General features: G+C 44.7%; 1 protein-coding gene across 1 annotated transcript in view; it reads right to left on the bottom strand.

Annotated features, from left to right (window-relative positions):
* Positions 1-19883, bottom strand: part of LAMA4 (laminin subunit alpha 4) — a 583946-nt gene that overhangs the window by 198404 nt on the left and 365659 nt on the right. Inside the window, exon 17 of the mRNA XM_086926829.1 lies at positions 6267-6363. Within this exon, the coding sequence (XP_086782955.1) occupies positions 6267-6363 (97 nt within the window). The remainder of the gene's footprint in view (positions 1-6266; positions 6364-19883) is intronic.

Here is a 19883-nt window from a genome sequence, read left to right on the forward strand (position 1 = left end):
CATCCATAAGCACCCATGCTCACACCTTTCTTTCCTTGGTAACCATCAGTGAATGTTCCCCCAGGATTTTGTACTTCGCATGTTAAGCAGTTGATGGTCCTTCAATAACATCTTCTTTTTTCCCTCTTTCCAAGCTTCCTTCTCTAGCACCAGTATGAAGTTCTAAGAGGCTTTGTTCACTCTTGTACCTGGTCATTATAGCACAGGATGTAGAGAGATTTTGCAGCACTTGTAAACAGTGCAATGGGAAAGACACTCTATCACATCCACATAGAATCCAGTCACATGTGCATTTTCATATTTTGAGTAACCACCATATACACCTGACTAAAAATCTACAACTTTATGGACTTTCATAACTTCCTAAGCCTAGGATTCATTCCGTCATCTTTGTACCCTTGAGAGTAGTAAGTAAGTAAGTATTACTTTTATTTGATTTCGTTAAAAATCATAAAAGCATGAGAAAAACACATATTATATAATAATTAACTGAAGTTAAAATCTATGAAAATGTAGACAAGTAAAAACCATTATCCTCTCGTAAGCTTTGGTCACAACAACAGTTAAAACGATAACATTGTAAGAAGTTCATTGCAGTTCGATATGAAAAGAGCGATATTTGATGTCTGTGCAGGACGGGAGTGACCAGTCAGTCATATACCTTTGCCGTGTGGACTATTGTCTTTTTTGTCCAGTTCTTTGGCTGCTATTTTTCAAAAGGTGATGGCTCGACATGACAGCTGAATTGACAGTCCACCAAGGCATTGTATTACTGCAGCTCTGCACGATCTCAATTGGTGCTTCCTAAAAATCTCCCGAAGAACTATTTTTCGAGGTTCCAATAGCACGGGGCAGATGCATAAAAGGTGTAATAACGACTCTTCTCCTTGTTCACAAAGGCGACATTCTTTAGTAGGCCATGTTGACTTCCATTTCGGGGTTAAATCCTTTGTGGGGAACGAACCCAACCGCAACAGCGTCAAATAGTGCTTTTTTTTGCCCTTGAGAGTAGCACCAATCCCCTACTAAAAAATAACTTTGATAAGTGGATGTGCAAGTTGAACCATGTTGAACTCATTGTTGTATTTGCAGAAGGGGTTCCTAGAAATCTGGGAAGATCTGCAGGATGTTGAAGGGTATCTGCGAAATGTCGGTAACAGTGAAATTTGCTTTTGCAAGCTTGGAGCATTTAGCAGATGACAACACTTTCAGACAGTTTTAACATGAAAACAGGCAAGCATTGTAAGGGTTGTGGGTGCGCTATCTCTTAGATAGTCTGCATGTCTGTTGCGCTCAGTTTGCAGGGCCGGGGATGGTACTGACCTTAAGGTCTATGAGGTAATGTCTCCCTAGAAGAAATTCTGAAAAAAGTCTGCGCACTCCCAATTAAGCAAAAAGATTCCTAATATGAATCCTGATTGATCAAAGACTGCGTTCAACCTGGTGAAAAGGCTGCCAACCTTGGAAACTAGATACTGATGCTGGTGGAAAACCACCAGTTTACCAGGCGCACAGCTAGAATTAATGTATATACATTTCACACTTCTGGTAATGTCTCCCTAAACATAAGATTCAAGTAGCATTAAAAAATACAGTCAGTAAGAAAGGACTGACTCAAAGAGAGAGTTCAAGAACAAGAATTTAAGAAAACCCTGATGGTTTATTAAAATTCAGGTGCAACAAAGGACACGGAAAAATGCAAATGAAGCAGCAATCTCACTGAATTAGTCAAAGACACAAAAATCAATTGTCATGAAGACTATCAGTTGCACAAATAGCAAAATAAGAAAAATTGGGAACATTGATTACTTCCAAAATGTGAAGCAAATCAATAGGGAATCAGACAACATCCCAACTAGAAAATCAAAATGTTCTGGCTCACCCCCAAATTAGAGGGTTTATACAGCCAAATTCACCATAGAATATGATGGAAACTGCAAAGGGCATGGTACGAGCTAATGTCATCGGAGGTGGCAGAACAAAGATGTCACAATAAAAAATGGAAAAACTCATGAATGAATGCAGTAAATGGGCTCGCAGGAAGAGCCTTCGAAAGTAGAAAAAATACTTACTCTATGGTTTTTTCAAGAACAACATGTCATACAAAATAAACAGTGCACATCTTGCACCGTGTGGTGCCAATTGAGAAGTATAAATACACGATGGAGAAATATAAATACACTATGCAACATTGTGAAATGTCAGCCATATTTACAAAGATGGATTTGTGGTCTAACTGAGTCCTAGTTTAGTCTAAGTCAGAAAACACATTAAAACACATCATAACGATTTTTTTTCAATTACAATAGCTCCATGATGATACAAAGATGTAAGTCAAATAGTGAATACCTTGCACAAAATCCCTACTCGGGTGATTATATTATCACTAAACCCTTAACTATTGATAATACAGTATGATAAAGTATAATAAAGAAACAGAACAATTTTACAAATGAACACAATAATTGCATGGGTTATTATTCTATGCAGTATTCTCCCTCCCACGGCTATCAGACCATTCACCAACCCTTCTAAAGCACTTTCTAATTTTGCCAAATTAGGAACCATCTGAATTCAACAAACCATACCCCTCAAAAGCTTTTGCTTCATGAGAAATATTAGTAACATTGTTTATATGAGCATTCATAGGTTTACTGTTATCTCTGACATCTAACGCAAGGCTGTTCTGCATAATCATAGCACACATAGCCATTAGCTCTTGATTTAGTTTAGTTGTAGGTCCTGCAGTGTTAAAAGCAAGACGATCTACAAGTGTAGATAATCCTCTAATTTTCACATCATTCATAGCTAAACCAATAGATGGAATTATAATATATAACACATCCAACACCATTACCCAAACCCGCACTGCATTGTTCTCAAGCTAACAGCACCATTCATTTTGCTTACATAGTAGTCTGAAGCGAATACCAGAACAAGCTAATAACTTCCCACCCCAGTATGAGGCAGGTTGAAGTAAGTCTTTCCACACACATAATAAATTCATGTAAATATCTGCTCTTCACCAACCAAAACATCATCATCAACATAGCTCCTTTCACACTCACTCTCTCCAACTAACTCTATTGATCTAATACCTTGAGTTCTCTGACAGACATTCACAACTTTCTTTTTTTGATGCTCCATACTCAGTCTAGGATGCACATTCGAATTTTTGAATTTCTCTTCAGCTTCTATATGTTTTCTAATTCCACGTGCATCTTTCCAAAATGTTCACTTCCCTCTCATGATATTCCTTAATAAACTCATGCTCCTCTCCATTTATACTACTTTCATACTTTATTTCATTAATATTAGTATTCAAGTTAGGTTGTGCAATCATCTTCAGGTGTATTTTTTAAGTCATACAATTCCCAAAATCTTCAGATATAGGAAGTTCTTCCTGCGAAGTTTGAAGTCCAAAAAACATGGCAACAAAAACTCTTGATTATGAAAAAAGCTAACAGCAATGTAACATGATAAACTATACGAAAGAGACAATTGGACATATGTTGCACATGCAATGTAACTTTTACTGCTCCTGGCTTTCTGGTGACTATGCGTCAATTTTTTGATTCAATGTTGCAATATGATTTTCCAGGTAACCTGGCTGATGTAGGGAGTACATAACCCATGGTTGTTGTTTTTTTGGATCCCAGGACCTATTAGATATGTTGATAATATAAAATTCAATAACACAGAATCCGATAGATTTTGTTCCTATTAATCTCTAATTATTACAAAACTAGGAGGTTCTTAGGATAAAGTGGTTCTTTACTTTACATATCCTTTGGTCTCCATAAAAAAAGTGAACACATATAACACAAAAGTCATACTTGTAAGAAAACATATGTTTCACTTTTTATAGCTAAAGAAGCCTAAGGATTTCTTGAGACTTTGTAATAAATAGTACATTCACAATAGTGTTAAGTACATCTTTTCATTTGATCCACACCATTACGCTTTATGTTTTCTGTTCACCTCCCCCTTTGTTATATTACAGTGGAACTATTGAGCAGTGGCGGCCCCTCTATTGGGCCATTAGGGTGTCTCCCTCTCCCCGCTGCAAGCCACCACATTAATGCTGACAAATGTAATTATTCTTAATAATATATTTAAATGCTTTGTTCCATTCCCTGGCCATGGCATTCTCTCTGTTGCTTTGGGTTTGCAAAGCAAGGTCCAAATCAATTTGCAAACATTTTGCTGTTTGTGTAATAAGAAATGTGCCAAACAGTGTTTGAACCTATGGCCCGTTCACTCCATCATGAAGCACATTCCTATGGGACCTCTTTATCCATCTACATGCTTAAGAGTCCGATTTAGAGTTTGGCATAGGGTGCTCTATCATAAATGCAACAGAGTACCCTGCCTGCCAAACCATCAATCCACCCTCCTCATTTAGGGGGTCATTAGGATCGCGGACGGACTTGAGTCCGTCCGCGACCCCAGAGCATGAGGGAACGTCCGCATGGGCTGCGGCGTTCCCTCTCTGCAGATTAGGATGTGACCGCCAGGGTGGCGGTCACATCCTCTATTTTAAACATTGCTGCGGGTGGAGCTTCAAGCTGCACCCGCAGCAATGTTAAAAATGCATGCACAGCATTTGCGTGCACAAAGCGGCAGGCACCGCGCGGTGCCTGCTGCATTGTGCACGCAAATGCAGGGGGGTACCATAGGTACCCCCCATGTGCACCCCCCACCCCCCACTACACCTAGGGGGCCCGCAATGGGCCCCTGCAGTGCAGTTACACATGCTTTTCCACGGCGGAAAAGCCGCCGCGGAAAAGCATGTTTCCATGCACATCCTAATCTGGCTGAAGGTGTCTAAGAGACACCTTCACCATTTTAGTGCTTTTCCGCCGCGGTTGTAAGCCAGCCGCGGCGGAAAAGCTGCGGACCTAAACCATGACCCACCAGCCATCCTAATGTGGCGGTGGGTCCTGGTGGGTCCGCAGAGGATTTTCCGCATCCTCCGGGCCGGCGGTGGCTTCCGCCGGCCCGGAGGATGCGGAAAATCCTCCATCCTAATGACCCCCTTAGTGACAGGAGACCTTTTTATTCTGTCCATAGAGGCCCTGTTGGGTCCATTCATGGAATGCTTCTTCTGACAACCCAACAGGGTAGGGCCAGTGGGAGGAAGGCCATTACACCACTCTCCCTATTTAGGATGAATGGTGTAATGTATTTTGTTTTTTTTATCAGTGCGAGAGGCAGAAAAGAAATAATGTCTCCCACAACTTGGGAGGAATCTCCCAGGGTATGGTGATAGTTTTTTGAGGGGTTTCAGAAACAAATTACCACTGTAGGAATTTGTTTCGGAAAAAACAAAGAAATTTAAAAAGTTTGGTGAATGGACATCAAAACCGACGGCGGTTGTCCACCAAACTTTTTGCACATTGAAAGGAAAAACCATGATGATGGTTCCTTTCAGTGCACAGACATGACCACTGGACCATCCGTAAGGAAGCAGAGATTATGTGTCTGCCATCCCGGCAATGCTGTACCATCTGTCGCACTCTAAATCAGGCCAAAAGTAATAGAAGCATGCAATGGTGAGTCCCTCATTTGCTCGGAGGTCTTCCAAACGGGGGAACGCTCTATTTTGAATGTGCAGACCTATAGAGAGTGCTATTTTCAACAGGTCAGTCCTAAAACAAAAAGAAAAACCTTATGTGCTACAATCCTTGAAGCAAGGGAAAAATATGTATACCTGTTTCATTATGTGGTCTGGCCAACTCATGACTCCAGGACTCTGTCATATTTCTGTATCAGATCACTTTTTGTCTCTTCATTTATGTTTGCCATTCCTTCACAGAGATTACTCTCATGTGATGCTGTTCACATCCTGAGCTGTCAAGACTACAACTTAAAGTTCAAGACATGCAGTTTCTGTTTCATCTGATTTATTACTTCATACAAATCATTCTGGGATTACCAGGGAATTGTGAACTGGGTGCCGTTTTGCACCTGCGTTATCTGTATCACCATCATTTATAAAAAAAATATGTTTTAATTTGAAACTCATCCCCTTTACATTGTAGTGCAACACATAACATAATATTATGTACAAACGAGAGCTAGTATAACCATAATGAATGTGATTCGTAATTGATTAAATATTCATATGTTAAAATAATTGTTTTTTTTTAATCTGAAGCATGTTTAACTCAGAATTGTTCTTGCATTAGGATTTGCTCTCTTGGTCAACCTGTTAGTTAGATATCTCTAGTGCATGAAGAACAGACAAGGAAGAGAACACTTACTTTCTTCCGCAGCTTTCTGTAATTCTATTGCTTGGTCGTACAGTATTTCACTTCTTTCTTTACGAAAAATGATTTGCGTATCAATTCCGACCACAGCCTAAGAAAAAAAGTCACGATTTTCAGTTTTTTTACCTTAGTTCATATCAACAAGGGAGCAACAATGTTAGAGGCGAGAAGGTGTGTGGTATCGAAACGATATTTCTGTAAATCATATTGAGGACACAATATGTACCTCGGACAGTATTTCCGACAACAATATTCTAACATGTAACCATGTAAAGAATGAGACTCTTACGTTCATGAACACATCATGGTTATTCATGGTCTATGCAGAAAAAATCATGCATTATCTTAGTTTAACCTCATTTTTTCATGGCTGTGTAGCTAATTATAGCTATTTTGTACTTATTAGTGACATAATAAACCATGAACAATGAACAGTCAGAACCTTTACACATATTTTGTGGAAGGATAATTAGTTACCACATTGCTCTGGGCACTCCAAACATCATGGACCAAGTCTTTTGTTTTTCTTTTACAAATTATTTTTATTGGGTGTTTTAGTCGACCTGGCTGACATAATACAAACAAAGGTCACAAGGTCACAAGGTCCCAGCTGCAGACATTTGTTAAATGAAAGGCCAAGATTGAACGCATGATACTTGGGCCAATCTGGAACACCCAGCAACAATACTCCTCATGCTATGGTCAGCTCTCTCGGACATCACCTCCAGCGCATACCCAGATTCTGTGCCAATTCAGACCTTGAGAATTCAGTTCCCTAACTTGCCCACTTTCTTCATTCAACAACCACGCTCTATGCACTACATACCATTTCACTTCAGGACAGACAACCACAGAAAATCAAAATACGCCTAAATTAGGATCACTTCACTAAATAGCTCAGCCACTCAGGAAATTTGAAAAAATGTAGCCATTGTTCTTATGTCTGCTATTCTTCAAATATTCAGGTGCCCTACTTTACTCTCTCTCATTCTCTCTCTTTCGATTGCCTCGTCACTTATATATTTCTACCCTTCTCTTATCCATGTTACTACAAATACATTCAGTTGCCTTTTTTCCTATTCTCACATCACCTTATCTTTACATCTCAGCCTTGAAGGCAACCAATGTACCAATATCTGTTAAAAAATATCGCACATACACTTAGCTTTATACAAGACATATTTACTTTATGAAACACATTTTGGTGATATCGAAGCACCCCTAGAATACTGGTTCTGAAAAGCAATATAGGAGGCCTCCATCCAGGCATGCCATAACGATTTGTGGGGTCTGGAGCCAAAAATGGTGCCGGCTCATCTTTAGTTTCCGATCCAATGAGCAGCTCGTAATTAAGGGCACATGCAAGGGTAAGACCTCTGGCTTCCCTCCTGTGTGACTGCTTCCTTCATCAACCGTAAGACATAGAACGATAATTTCATCTGCCCCAACTGAACTCATTGTGTGATCTTGGGCAAACCACTTCATCTCCCTGTGCTTCCTTTCAGATATCTTCAAAAGATCTGAACACCAGTTAGATAAAAACCAGTAATACACAGTATATAAAATCAGCATTGTAAATGCACATGTAATGTGCTTGAAAGAAACTGAACAGCAGAGTTATATACGATCTAATTAAACAATTCCACATGGATTATGTTACAACAGACAAATTAATGTTGCATGGGCCTGATAGATGAGGATTCAACGCAAAGTTTAAAGCAGAAAATCCCTTTACCGAGTAGCACTGTGAGTCGCTCTCACAGGGTACAGCAAATAAATGCAGTCAAACAAATCATTCTGCTGACTACCTGTGGTTGCTACCACTGATCTATATGTCCAAAGCACCAGTAAAAGGCAGTCCTAAACACCTTATTCATAAACATTTCTTTTACTGTGTGGTGTCATTGATTCACACTACATCACCATTTCAGGAATATCCGCAATCCTAACCAATACTTCTTCAGACTTGGACTCAAATAGTTAGAACTGTCCAGGATGATCATATGTCCATCCTTACCGTGAATATGGAGTTCTGGCGGCTGCCATTACTCAACAACATTATCCATTGCTAATTCTTTTGCCAGCCCCATTTCGAATTTTGGGCTTCGATGAGTTTCTTTCGTGTATTTTGGTCTTGCGTTTCATTTTTTACAAGGTTTGCGTATCCCTCTGATCTTGTTTATGTCTCCTCACTCTGAGAAATCAGAAAACACTGCTGAGCTTAGAACCATATCTTAAAGAGAAAGATGAGCCATGACCTACAGGAAGAACTCCTGAAAGGTAACACCTCGCTGATGCTGTCGATTGTGGTACTATTGGCATGGTGAGGTATTGTGTAGTATGGTATGTTATGATATGGTATTCTTTGGTATGGTACGTATAGTATGGTATGGTATTCTTTGGTATGGTATGGTATAGCATGGTATGGTACGGTATAGTATGGTATGGTACTGTGTGGTATGGTATGGCATGGTGTTGTATGGTATGGAATGGTATGGTATGGTATGTTAAGGTATAGAATTGAATGGTATGCTATGGTATGGTATAGAATGGTATGGAATGGATTAATATGGTATGGTATGGTTTGGCATGGAATGGTATGGTGTGATATGATTATATAGTGCTTACTACAACTAAAAAGATGCTGAAGAAATTTGCGGATCGGTAGCACGCTACTCCATGGGATTGCAGAGTGAGTGATTAGTCAAGGAAACAACTTGTAGTTAGTCATGTTGCTTCCATTTGATGCTATCTATCAATCAAATATTTAATTGAACAAATATATTTACAAATTAAATATTCTTCCTGTGCTTCTTAGTGCGAGGTTCCATGTGTGACATTAGGCTTTAGGTACTTGAGGTAATAACGAGTAGGATGAGGCTCTTGGGCACTGAAGAAGTGATGGCAGTGTTCAACAAGAATTAGGTAACGGATAACATCCTTTAAGGACTGGGGAGGGAGGGCCCAGAAATGTAAAAAGCAATTTAAAGAATCCTTCGCTAAACTACTCATACAAGAATTGCTTCTTGTCCAAGTACCACTTGGAATTTTTTTAATAGTAATGAGGTAATATAATGTAATGTAATGAGGTGCTTATATAGCGCTCTATCACCCGACGGGTATCCTGGCACTTAACAAAAAGAGAGAGCCCCCACCAGAAGTTAATAGGGGCAGCCGATGTGTGATACAGAAAGGGAGAAAAAGAGAGAATATCAGAAGGAAAAATTACTCCTAGGGAATAAAAACTTTTCAACTTTTTCCTGAAATCCATAAGGCTTTGGACCTGACGTAGATCCAAAGGGAGATTGTTACTTCTTTGCTGTTCAGAATATTCACTCAAGTATGTAGCTCCCTGTTTTCTGCTCTTCACAGTTGGTGCTACACTCTGGACCAAAAAAGGTTTATTGAGTCCAGCCCCAGGTCGCCATTAGCCTTGATGCCAAGATTGATTCTGTGCCAGTGGCGTAGCCAGTGTATAATGGGCCCTAGTGCAAGGAAAGAAATGCTCCCCTGGCCGCTGTTTGAACTGTGAAATACTAATACAGCAATAATTAGGGGTTGGTGGGCCTCTGAAGTCTGTGGGCCCCGGTGCCACTGCACCTGTTGCACCAATGGAAGCTATGACCCTTCTCCGTGCCAGAGTTTAAATCTCATGACTAAGGCTGTCCCTGGCCTTCAGGGGACCCACAAATTCAGTCTCTGTGGTCTCCGAAGACTTTCTGTATGGGGTGAGGCCTCTGCAAATTCTTCCTTTTTTTTTAGCATCCCTGCCATGGATGTTGATTCACCCGAATAACAGGTGCAGCATAAGTGACATTGCGCATCCTTTGTCTCAAAGGACATCACAAGGTTGGCCTCTTGCTCCACCTTTTGCCGGCAGTAGCTTACTATTTGCTGTCTGAGTACCTGGCATATGGAGACGGAGTAGAAATAATAGTCAAGAAACAGGGCTTCCTGATTACTTTCAGCACCTTCCTCGGCCTTCGTGGCTGCTGATGCCAAAATGTACGTGCACGTTTATTTTTTTTATAATCAACAAAAATATGATGCTAGTCTGCATTGTATGTGTGAGTGAAATAAATATAAAAATGCGCCAATAACGGGAAATTATTGAAAAGCATAGCAGGAGGATGCTATGGGTCAAATAACGCGATGAAGCGCGTAAATAGTTTGTAACATGGTGTAGCATTGGTACACAAATGTTGTAAGGACGTTTTCTAAGCAGCACAACAAATGCATATTTTTTGCAAACGTCAATACTATACGGTTGATTTTTCATTATGAAATGATGTAGCTGATATATGATCAATACTTGTCTGGGAGTGTTATAGCATGAAATTAGTTATGAATGTATGGAGCAGCGTCGTTACTGGACTTATTTGCCCCTTACCGGCGAGCCGCCCATGCATCTTTCAAAATAAATTGCGAATTATTTCTCAAAGCTTTTTTATCAGTACTATTCTGTCCGATAGTATTTATCAAGAAATGTTATTCGTTTTGCCGTTATATAACAAACAAGCCAAAATCCCATACACGCCATGAATAGGATTACCCATGGTGCTAATGTAGCATTGGAACCGCCAAGATTCCCACACTAGTCCTTTATCCCACCAACCCATAGAGGTTCCACCATTTTCCCCACCGTGGTATGTGTTTTTGTGACATGCTCTCGCCTTAAAGACGTATACCTCTAGTTTTGTGCACCAGTCCATGGCTGCCCGCCATTCCGTCGTTTGTGGGCCAAAGAAAACGAAATACATTTATTTTTATTGTAGGGGCTCCAGTTGGCAAGGTAGAAAGCTTCTCTTATGTGGGGTTGCCTTTAGATCCTCAAGTTAATTGGGAGTCGATGATGGTGTTGAAGGTGCAATAAACCAACAGAGCAGTGAAAACAATTTTCCTCTTCGCAGCCAAGCTAGGACATAGGCCAGTTGGGGAAATGAGCACTTTATATAAATCTAAGTGTCTCTCAATAGCTACGTATGAGGCAGGAGTTTGGGGGGTTGTGTGATAGCTCCAGACTACAAACAGTAGAGAACAGCTTTCTCCAAGGACTCTTGATGGTACTGCAGGGTGCACTGACCTTCTTCTGCCACTCAGAAGTGGGATTGAATTTTGGGGGGATATTTTGGGTCTGGATGTACTGTTATTATAGTTCAATATTTGGCAAAATCCGGAGCTAGGATTCTCTAAATACATTCTTCAGTATTGCCTGAATTCGCATAATGCTGAGTCTATGCCTTGGCTAGTATACCTTAAGCACTCTTTTAGTGGGCTGGGAGCCTCAGAACTTTTTAATAACCTCAGAGCTTTTTAATAACCTGACCAAATTGCCCGTTTGGCTAGAGAACTGATAAAATGAGCATTTTATGAGCAGGCACAGGGTATGCGTAGGCAACAAGCTACTCAGCTTTCCTCTCTGGCAAATTACCTTGTTCTAACATCTGGTCATGAGTTGGAATTTTGCCTCTCATATACAGAAAATGCCCAATATAGGTTTTACTTAACTAAGCTCCGTTTGGGGTAATTACATTTTCCTTTAGCTTTCCCGCAGCAAGGAGCATTGTTTGAGAATCTCCCTTTCTGCCCTTGTGATAATTTGTCAAGGCAAAATACATTGCACTTTCATTCTTTTTTACACACTTTATAAATCAGTGCATACACGTTTTCTACATCCTCTTCTGCGCTTACGCAGTTTAAATTCTTTTCAGGAGGCTTTCGGCACCAGGACCCGCTAGAAATGTGCCATGCTATGATCAGCTTCATCGGAGTGCCACTCAACATCAAGGAAAGATATTGTTTGTTGGGGTGAGTTTTGGTCTTGGCTTTAGGATTTTCTATTGTCATTGATATTTTTAACCCATGCAGGCCCGGCCCGTGCAGGGCGTTATACCGGGGCGGTGACGTCAGGCGTGGGAGGGGCAGGGTGGGGGTTTTTAAAATGCGGGATATGGACCATTACAGGTAAGTAACCAGCGACGGCCCGTGGAGGGAGTTACGGTGGGGCAGGAGGGCGGGGAGGGGGAGGGGCAGGGTGGAGGTTGCTAAAAACCGGCATATGGATAATTGCAGGTAAGTAAACAATTTAATTAATAAAACGAATTTCGTAGCTCGCACTGCATTGCATTTTGCGATGCAAGGCGCGCTACGAAATTCGTTTTATTAATTAAATTGTTTACTTACCTGCAATTATCCATATGCCGGTTTTTAGCAACCTCCACCCTGCCCCTCCCCCTCCCCGCCCTCCTGCCCCACCGTAACTCCCTCCACGGGCCGTCGCTGTAAGTAACGAAAAAAATAAATAAAGCGAATTTCGTTGCCTACGCTGCATCACATTTGGCGATGCAGCGCGGGCAACGAAATTCATTTTATTATTTTTTTTCGTTACTTACCTGTAATGGTCCATATCCCGCATTTTAAAAACCCCCACCCTGCCCCTCCCCCGCCTGACATCACCGCCCGGGTATAACGCCCTGCACGGGCCGGGCCTGAACCCATGTTTTATATGATGAGGTTTTAAATGTTTTTACTTGTTTGCCTTATGTGTGTAATATGCTTGTAATTTGTCCTTTCATGGGTTTTCTAAGTCAAATAAAGTTTTATGACTGACTGACTGAGATGTTTGGTGAAACAATGTATTAAATCTTTTAAAAGCTGTTTCAACCGTTTGAGTTAGTAGTGCAACCAAAGGTCACCGAGTACTAACACATTTAATAATACAAATTGATAGGTGGCAATACATGGACGTCAATTCACCAAATGCCAAAGGTTGCGGAAGTGACATCACTATTTGACCTTTACTTTCACTCGCACACATATGCTTAAACATACACACATATTCACACACTCATTCTCACATAAGCTCACTCTGACCCACAAGCATGTTGTACACAACATTCATTTAAACAGTAGCGGCCCGTGGTGGGAGTGCTTCCAGGCGCTGACGTGGGACGAGGGAGGGGCAGGGTGGGGGATAGTACACTGAGGAATACACCGCACAGAGGTAAGTACACAAACAAATAAATAAAACGAATCTCAATGCGCGCACTGCATCGCCAAATGCGATGCAGCACGCGCAACAAAATTTGTTTTATTTATTTGGTTTGGTACTTACCTCTGTGCGGCCGTATTCCGCAGTTTACTACCCCCCACCCTGCCCCTTGCCACGTCAGCGCCCTGCAGCACTCCCACCACGGGCCGCTACTGCATTTAAATGCATTCTTTACTTTCCTCAGATGCCAGATAAGGATATATTGCAACTGATTGTGCTCCATTTGTTTGTTACACTAATAGTGAAATATATTGTTCACTTTGTATCATAAAAAAATGACAGAAAACCAGAAAAGTGCAGCCCCCAACTAACATCCATTTGTTCCAAGCACTGATTTTACTTCCTATGGGGCCAGGGGTTGGAAAGGCAGTGCCAGGGGTCGCAAGAGGCAAGCAACTGTGACCTGCGGCAACCCCTAAATAATGATCATGTTAGAATATATGTCTAAATTATGATGGCAACTATCAATACTACAATGGCTAACACCAGAGTATGCACACTTCTCTGGAAAACGTCAAGAAGCAATTCACAGAGCACACCTTAATGTCAGACTCCAGGACTTCAAAAGTGGTGGGTGTCCAAAATTTGTTCAAAATGTTGCGGGCAGTTCCTTTTTACTCAGTAGAAACTGGATGTGTTTTCTTCTTCAGCAACCTAATGAACCCCAAAACCATGATTGATTGATTGACTTGAGATGCCATATTAAACATGTTGCTGTTTGTATGGGTGTTTTTAGATTGACACAGCTCTGTGATTTTGCTGGTTGAGATTTAGTTTTTCATTGAAAACGACAAAATGAATGTAACTTTTTAAATTAATTATCCATATGTTACAGAATAGGGAAAGTAAAACAAAATTAAACTTGAAAAAAACGGTGACTATATTTTCATGTTAAATATTGATGTAAATATTTAATTATCTTTACATCTAGTAAGTACATTGAGGTAACATTATTTTTCTGAAAGGTACATTAAAAAATCCCATCTGGCTGATAAAATGTATGCATTAATATAAATGACAATAAATACAAAGAATTAATTAAAACGAATTTTACAGTTTTAATAAAAAAGAATGTTATTAATTTTTAATAAAAAAGATTATCAATACATGATACTTTTCTTAACATTAAGTAATAAGTATTTACATATTTAACTATTTTAAATACTTTAAGTTAATATGTTTTTCCCTACCGCCATTATTTTATATGAGAGAGTGTTGTAGTACTAGTGGATAATAGGGCTATGGAGGGGGGCGGCCAACCAGCGGGAGTCCTGCCACCCCCGGGGGGTTTTGGGGCCGGGGAAGTGGGGGGGTGGGGTAGAGTCCAGCACTGTATGTGGGCTGGTTTTGGGCTATATTGGTAGTCTTGGGCTGGGGTGGGCTAATTTTGGGCTGGTTTATTTTAAAACCGGCCATTTTGTGTCATAGGCCACCATTTTGGTGGCTTGTGACACAGCAGCCGGGCGGGGGGTGGGGCGTATAGTAATTATTTTTGTAGCGTGGCATACTTGGTAATAATAATATTTTGTAGCGTGGCATACTTACCTTTTCGGTTCCCCTTCTGTGTGGAGTGGCCGGTAGGGCATGTGGTGTCGTTGCTGTTTGGTGGCAGTGGTGCGGTTGGCCTCTGTGTCGCGTCACATTGGGCAACGGCGCCGGTTTTGTTGTCGGGGGGCCTGTCTTGGTGCTGGGAGTCGCGTGTCTCAGCAGGAGTGAAGAGCGGCGGCGGACGGATTTGATGGCGCGCATCGACGACCCGCAGGTCATGAAGGCGCTGCGGCTCTTGGAGGAGGAGAAGTTGTTTAAGGAGCAAGGGCCGGATGGTAGGCCCCTTTTCGGAGCCGCCACTGCCAGGTTTGATCATTTCTCCTATCAGGGTTGTGCCCAAGAAGGAGCCCGGTCAGTTTCGGATGATCCAGTATCTGTCGTGGCCGGAGGGTACGTCTGTCAATTACTTTATTGCGGTGGAACTCACGTTGGTGTCGTATTCGTCCGTGGATGTGGCGCGGCGGATCACAGCAGCGGTGGGTGAAGGCGCTCTCATGGCAAAGTGCGATGTTAAGTCAGCATTCCGGCTGCTTCCGGTTCATCCGGAGGATCACCAGTGGTTGGGGATCCAGTTTGACTGGGGCATTTTTGGGGACAAAGCATTGCCCATGGGATGTTCGATCTCGTGTGCGCTGTTTGAGCTATTCAGTTCCTTTTTGCAGTGGGCTTTTTCCTAGTGGACAGGCTCTGAGACGGTGACGCACTATCTGGATGACTTCTTTCTGGTGGGACGGCCGGGGTTGACGGACTGCCAGCGGCAGCTGGACGGTTTTACGGGCCTTATGAGTTACCTGGGGGTGCCCCTGGCGCCACGCATGGTCCCAGTACGGTGCTGTAATTTCTTGGTATAGAGCTCGACTCCGTGGCCATGGAAACACGCCTGCCAGAGGACAAGAAGACAGCAATGTTGGCATTGGTGGGCGACATGTTGGACAAGCGGAAGGTGACAGTGCGGGAGGTGCAGGTGCTGTTGGGGCATCTGAACTTCGCGTGCCGAGTGGTGAGGGTGGGTCGCACTTTCTGTCATCGTTTGGGTCTGGCGCTGTCCGGTTTGACGCTGCCGCATCATCACCTACGGTTGTCGGCGGGAACTAAGGAGGATTTGCGCACGTGGCAGGCGTTCTTGGGGCGTTTCAATGGCGTGCCCATGGCGCCCCCGGAGGATTGGGAATGGGACGTCACGTTGTCATTGGATGCGGCGGGGTTGGCGGTTTCGGGCTCTACTGGGCGGGGAGATGGTGCGCAGAGCAGTGGCTGCCTTATTGGCAAGGTGGGGGGCGGAGTATCGCTTTCCTTGAGTTGTTTCACCAGGTGGTGGCCGTCTCGGTGTGGGCTGGGGAGCTGGCACACAAACGGGTGTTGTTTCAGGTGGACAACATGGCAGTGGTGTAGGTGGTCAATAGGCTGTCGGCGAAAGACCCGCAGGTGTTGAAATTGATGAGAGTTTTTGTGTTGCGTGGTTTGGAATATGATATTTTGTTTCAAGCTCGACATGTGCCGGGGTGGACAATAACATTGCAGATGCTTTGTCTCGTTCACAGTGGCAGAGGTTCCATGGGCTAGCCACGGAGGCGGAGGAGCACAAGACAGCGGTGCCGGAGGAATTGTGGTTGGTGGGAGACGCCGGGCCCTTCAGCTGGTGAGAGCGTCTGTGGCAGCGTCCACTTGGAAGGCCTATGAGCAGACATGGGAGGAGTTTCGGCAGTCGGGAGCGGTAAGGCAGGGGGATCGGTGGCGTCGGGAGGAGCAGGTGGTGCAGTTCATGTTGGATTTGATGGGCAGAGGGCTATCAAGGGTGACGATTGCGGGTAAATTGTTGGCGGTGGCATTCATGGGGAAGTTGTGGTGGGGTTACTCGCCGTCGGCGGGGGAATTGGGGAATTGGCTGCTGGAAGGCTGGGCTAGGGAGAAAGGGGCCAGGGTGAGTTGGCGGAGGCCCATCACTGAGGGCATGCTTGAGGGGCTGTTGCACACTTTGCCGTCGGTATGTCACGGCCGGTATGTCATGGCCGGGAGGAGGTCACTTTGTTTGCCACCATCATGTCTTGGATGTTTTTTGGCCGCATGGACTTGGTGCGGCCCACCGCGATGGTGAGACTGCCGCAGTGCGCCACTAGCAACGCTGCGGCAGACGTCTTGGCGGTGGAGCCGCCGCGTGCACGTTCCAGGAAGGAGGTGGGTGGGGGGCGGGACCGGGGATGAAGGGCGGCACGGTCGCGCCACGGCCAGGGTGCAGGACGGGAAGAAAGGGGCGAGCAAATCACGGGCGGCGGCGGTTAAGTCGCCTCTGCAGTTCGTTGAGTGGGAGAGGGCCAGGGAGGGGGCCGGGGGGCTCCGCGAGGGGGGGCAAATGAAAGGGGGGGCAGGGGTCGGATGTTGCGCAAGGAGATGCCTGGGAGGGATGCAGAGGGTGAGGGGAGCAGGGGCTCGGCTTGGGGGAAAGGGGGGGTCCCCCCTGCTTATAGATGAATCTGAGCTGGGACGGGGGAGGGCCAGGGGGGTGGGAGTGGCGTGGGGGAGGTGGTGTCCTTCGAGGGGAGGTGAGCATGGTGTGACCTAGCAGGTCTCCGTCGCCGCAGGCAGTCCGGGGGGAGATGGGGCAGGCTGGAGGGCGCCGGGGAGGGGGGCCAGAGGTTGAGAGCCAGGGGGGGAGGGTGGGGCGTGGGAGGAGAGTGGGGCTGGGTGGAGTGGGGTGTTTTGTGGCGAGGGTACAATGGGGGTACGGGTCGAGGGGAGGGTTTGGGGGCATGTGGGGGGCAGGAGGGCCATTTCGGGGGAGGCCTTCGAGTGGGGGGTGGCGGAGGGGGTTGTCCGGTGGGGTGCGGGGAGCGGGGGTTGGGCAGGTGCGGGGGAGGGTTTGGGGGCACGACTGTCGCGGAGGGACATTCGGCGAGTGGGTGTGGGGGTGGGGGGCGTTCGGGGATGGTGTTTTTTCCCCAGCATGCTAGACTCCAACTCTTGTTCTTGGCAGGAACGCTGGAATAGGTGCTCGGCAGAGCAGCATGCGGCTCCACTCGACCGAGGGGATGGACCGGCTCTGCCTGGTACGGGTGGTCGCGCTCCACCATGGGACCATTCTTGGAAGCACGCTGGGAGGCAGGGCGGTGAGTCCCTGCCCCCACCCCGAAGGGTCGAGGCGACCGCCGGGGGTCGGGGATGGTGGTAAAGGGGGGGTGTGTCCGGACGCGGTGGTAATACACCTAGGGGAAAATGACTTGGTGCTGTGCAAAGGTTTAGCGCTGGTTAAACAGATGAAGAGGGACCTGTTACAGATATGGCGCAGGTGGGCGGGGTGTCATGTCATTTGGTCAGAGTTCGTTCCCAGCGGGTTTTGGAGGGGGGCAGAGAGGCCAGCGGCCATTGATAAGACCCGGAGAAAAATTAACAGGGAAATGAAGGCTTTTTGTGAAAAAGAAGGTTTTGGCAGGATGGAGCACCCGGAGCTTAGGTGCGGGCAGTGTATTTTTTCAGGGAGGATGGGGTCCACCTGTCTCGGTACGGAATGTAACTTTATATAGTGCAGTTGAAGGAGGCTCTGGATCAGGCTATTGGTGTGCGAAGCACCCCGAAAGTGCAGGAGTCCTAGTGGGGGGTTGAAAGCCGTTAGCACGTCTTTCGAGTGGCGGTTCTTCCTAATGTATGGGGGAATTGTAAGAGATCTGTTTCTGGATTATCGGGGGGTAGGTCAAGCACAATAAAGTATTTAGCTAGATAGAGAGACAAGTTGACATTTTGCTAATTGTTTCCTGTTTGTTGATTGGGGGGAACCAGTTTAGGGGAGGGGGTAGGGGTTGTTAGGAAATTACATATGTAGTGAGGTCTAGTTTTTGTACGGCGCAGGCCAAAGGTTTCATTGTGTAAGGTGCACCTGCTTCCAATAAAGCAGCCTTTATCACACCTAATTTTGAGCAGGAGGTCTGCCACCCCCGGGGTGTTTTGGGGCCGGGGGAAGGGGGGTAGAGTCCAGCACCCTATGTGGGCTGGTTCTGGGCTATTTTGGTGGTAGTCTTGGGCTGGGGTGGGCTAATTTTGGGTTTTTTATTTTAAAACCGGCCATTTTGTGTCATAGGCCACCATGGCTTGTGACACAGCAGCCGGGCGGGGAGGTGTGGCGGATAATAATTATTTTCCCTCCCTCCCTGTTTTTTTTTCAGTTGATGGGGAGGGTTTAAGTTGTTAAAGCTTGGGGGGCAGGGGGTGGGGGTGTCTTGCCTTCGGGGTCTAAGAGGGCTTTTTGTGGTGTGCGGTGGGGTTTTTTGGAAGGAGTTTTCTTGGGGGCCAGTGCATCGGGGATTGTTTGATGGGGGTGGGGTTTGTCGTGTCGCTGGAGCAGGTGTTGGTGTGATTTTCAGCCTTTGGGGGCGGTTCTTCTTAATGTAAGGGGGAATTGTAGGAGATCTGTTTTTGGATTATCGGGGGGTAGGTCAAGCACAATAAAGTATTTAGCTAGGTAGAGAGGCAGTTTGACGTTTTGCTAATTGTTTCCTGTTTGTTGATTGGGGGAACCAGTTTAGGGGAGGGGATGGGGGGTTGTTAGGAAATTACATATTTAGTGAGGTCTAGTTTTGTACGGCGCAGGCCAAAGGTTTCATTGGCCTGCTTCCAATAAATCGGCCTTTATCACACCTAATTTTGAGTCTCTGGTCGGTGCTGTTTGCCCCCCCCCGCCCCTTCTCCCGTCAGGCCCCAACCATGTGTGGTGCAGGACTTCTGCTCCTTTTTAGCAGTAGTAGCATGCACTCGTAAATTTGGCCCCACCTCCTGTTTCAGTGAAAAAACTCCTGAGTAATTTTTCAATGTGACAAGGCTGGTTCTCCCACAGAAAAGCATGGGATTACATTATTACATTATAACTCCTTATAATGCATAATTTCAGTTTCGGACTAGCTAGAAAATGTAATTTAAGGCTGGTTCTCCCACAGAAAAGCATGGGATTACATTATAACTCCTTATAATGCATAATTTCAGTTTTGGACTAGCTAGAAAATGTAATTACATTTTTTTTTAAAGTG

This window comes from Lissotriton vulgaris, chromosome 6 (assembly GCF_964263255.1).
Source record: "Lissotriton vulgaris chromosome 6, aLisVul1.2, whole genome shotgun sequence".
Lineage (NCBI taxonomy): Eukaryota > Metazoa > Chordata > Amphibia > Caudata > Salamandridae > Lissotriton > Lissotriton vulgaris.